The sequence below is a fragment of the Nicotiana attenuata genome, chromosome 11 (genome assembly GCF_001879085.1).
Source record: "Nicotiana attenuata strain UT chromosome 11, NIATTr2, whole genome shotgun sequence".
Classification (NCBI taxonomy): domain Eukaryota; kingdom Viridiplantae; phylum Streptophyta; class Magnoliopsida; order Solanales; family Solanaceae; genus Nicotiana; species Nicotiana attenuata.
Window position 1 is genome coordinate 36,277,917 of NC_031999.1, and position 2,311 is coordinate 36,280,227.

At 31.2% G+C, this 2,311-nt stretch overlaps 1 protein-coding gene across 1 annotated transcript; it reads left to right on the forward strand.

Annotated features, from left to right (window-relative positions):
* Nucleotides 806–1,724, forward strand: LOC109234347. Its single transcript, XM_019400306.1, has one exon. It carries the CDS (start codon nucleotides 1,056–1,058, stop codon nucleotides 1,506–1,508), a length of 453 nt encoding a protein of 150 aa, XP_019255851.1. The 5' UTR covers nucleotides 806–1,055; the 3' UTR covers nucleotides 1,509–1,724.

Sequence of the window (2,311 nt, forward strand, 5' to 3'; positions counted from 1 at the left end):
AATGTCATTTTCTCATTATATACTATACAATTAAGATGGAAGAGCCTCTTGCAAAAATGCAGGGTAAGACTGCATACGATAGACCCCTGTGGTCCGGCCCTTTCCCGGACCCCGTGCATAACCGAAGCTTAGTGCACCGTGCTGCCTTTTTTTTTATTTTTTTTTTATTTTTAGAGAGATGTGCCAAAAGACCAAAATTAATTTCGTTTGCATTTTCGAGCCTAAAAAGTTTTCAAGGTACTTTCCTTTCAATTCTCATCCAATTATTATGAATTGACTGTAAAGAATAAGTAACTATAAAAAGGTCATAAGAGAAACTTCACCTTCGTTTAGAATGCAAATACAAATTTTTTTATTGGAAAATTACAGTAGTATATATTAAAATATTTTTAAAAAATTTATTTTTATTTTAGCTTTCTTTAATAAAAATTTTAGTTCCGCCGCTGCTGCTACGGCAACTTTCTTTATATATTGTTTGAGACCACCTATGCTCTACGAGAAAAAAAAAACTTTCCCTTAATCTCTAGAAAATGTAACAAATATATACCGTTATCATAAAAGAAAATATTAAGTACAACCCTTAAGTATCCTCATGAAAATGACAACTAAGAAACTCCATAATTGACCAGAGAAATCATATAACTGCTGAAAATAATCAACCTTTACTAGTCAAAAGAAAAATCATCAATTACCCCATTTCTCTGTCCTTTCTCTGCCCGTCACCCCCACACAAAACACACACGGACCCATATATATATATTACATATATACACCAATATACAATATATATACCCACCATCTTTCTCCTTCTTCCCCCATTAATCTTTCTTCCTCTCCCCCTACCCACCCCTCAACCCTAAAACCCCACCACCCCAAAACCCCCAAAACACACACCAAGATCGAATTTTTGCTGAATTTTCAAGAAAATTAAACATATATACACGTATATACCCACCAAATATACCCCCCCCCCCCCCCCCCCCAACCAAAGCAACGAAAACCCAAAACACAGACACCAAGCTCAACTTTTTGCTGAAATTTCAAGAAAAGTAAAGATGATGAACAACAATTATTCACCAATTAGAGAAAATACTCAAGAAGGAACAGAAAACTATTTTTACCAAGAAGAACCTTCACTTTTTTGTGGTTGTTTCAAATTCCCCTGTTTTCAAACAAAAGAAGGTGAAGCAAATTCACTGTTACAACAACAAGGGGAAGACAGAGACTCATGGATGGTGACAAAGATGAAGGAATTAAAGGAATATTCAGAACTTGTAGCTGGACCTAAATGGAAAAATTTTGTTAGGAAAATGGGGAAATATTGCAATTCCAAGAAATCTAAGGGACAGCAGTTTCAGTATGATTCTGATAGTTATGCAATGAATTTTGACGAGGGAGTTGAAGAAAATGATGATGGGCTTTTTCGTAATTTCTCAACTCGGTTTGCAGCTCCTGCTCCCTTTTCTGTTGTTAATAATAATAATAATAATAATAATAATAATATATAATAATACACAGAGAAATGCTGGATTATGATAATTATTATTGGAAGAAAAAAGAAAAAATTAAGATGTGTGTGATTTATGATTTATGTGTAATTAGAGGGGAGAAAATGGTGTATGAGATTGGTTTTTATATATATTTCATTTATTTGTTATATATAGTGGTAAAATTCTTTTGTTCATTTAGATAAACATTCTTTGATATTTATTTATTATTTTGGATGCCTCAATTCTAAAATTAACATGGTATAAATGGTGCATGAGATTGGTTCTATATATATTTCTTTATTTGTTATATAGAGGTAAAATTAACTTTTTTTCATTGTTAGAGTTTAATTTATGTAGTTATTAGATTAACATTCTTTGATATTTATTTAATATTTTGGATGCCTCAATTCTAAAATTAACATGAGCCTCTTGCCCTTAATTAAAGGTATTGAATTATCTTGGTAAGAAAATTGGTGAAAAGAAATATCATAGTTACAACTTTTGAGATGATGTGACATTAAGCCATATATTTTATCTCATGTTTAGGTAAGGCATAAATGTATTTTGGATAGGATTAAAAATCAGAAAAGAAAACTTTTTCCTATTGTAAGTAAAATGTTACCAATTTTTTTTTTTTTTTTTTTAAAAAGGCAAAAGTTCCACTAATTTGTTCCATTATTGAAATAAGAAACCCACCCAATTTGCACTTTCAAGTTATAATGTATGGTGAAACTTGTTGATGTTAGATGAAATGTAAGTACACAAGGTCATAAGTTAGGTTCATGTCACCAAATGGTTGTGGTATAGTGATAATTACTCCT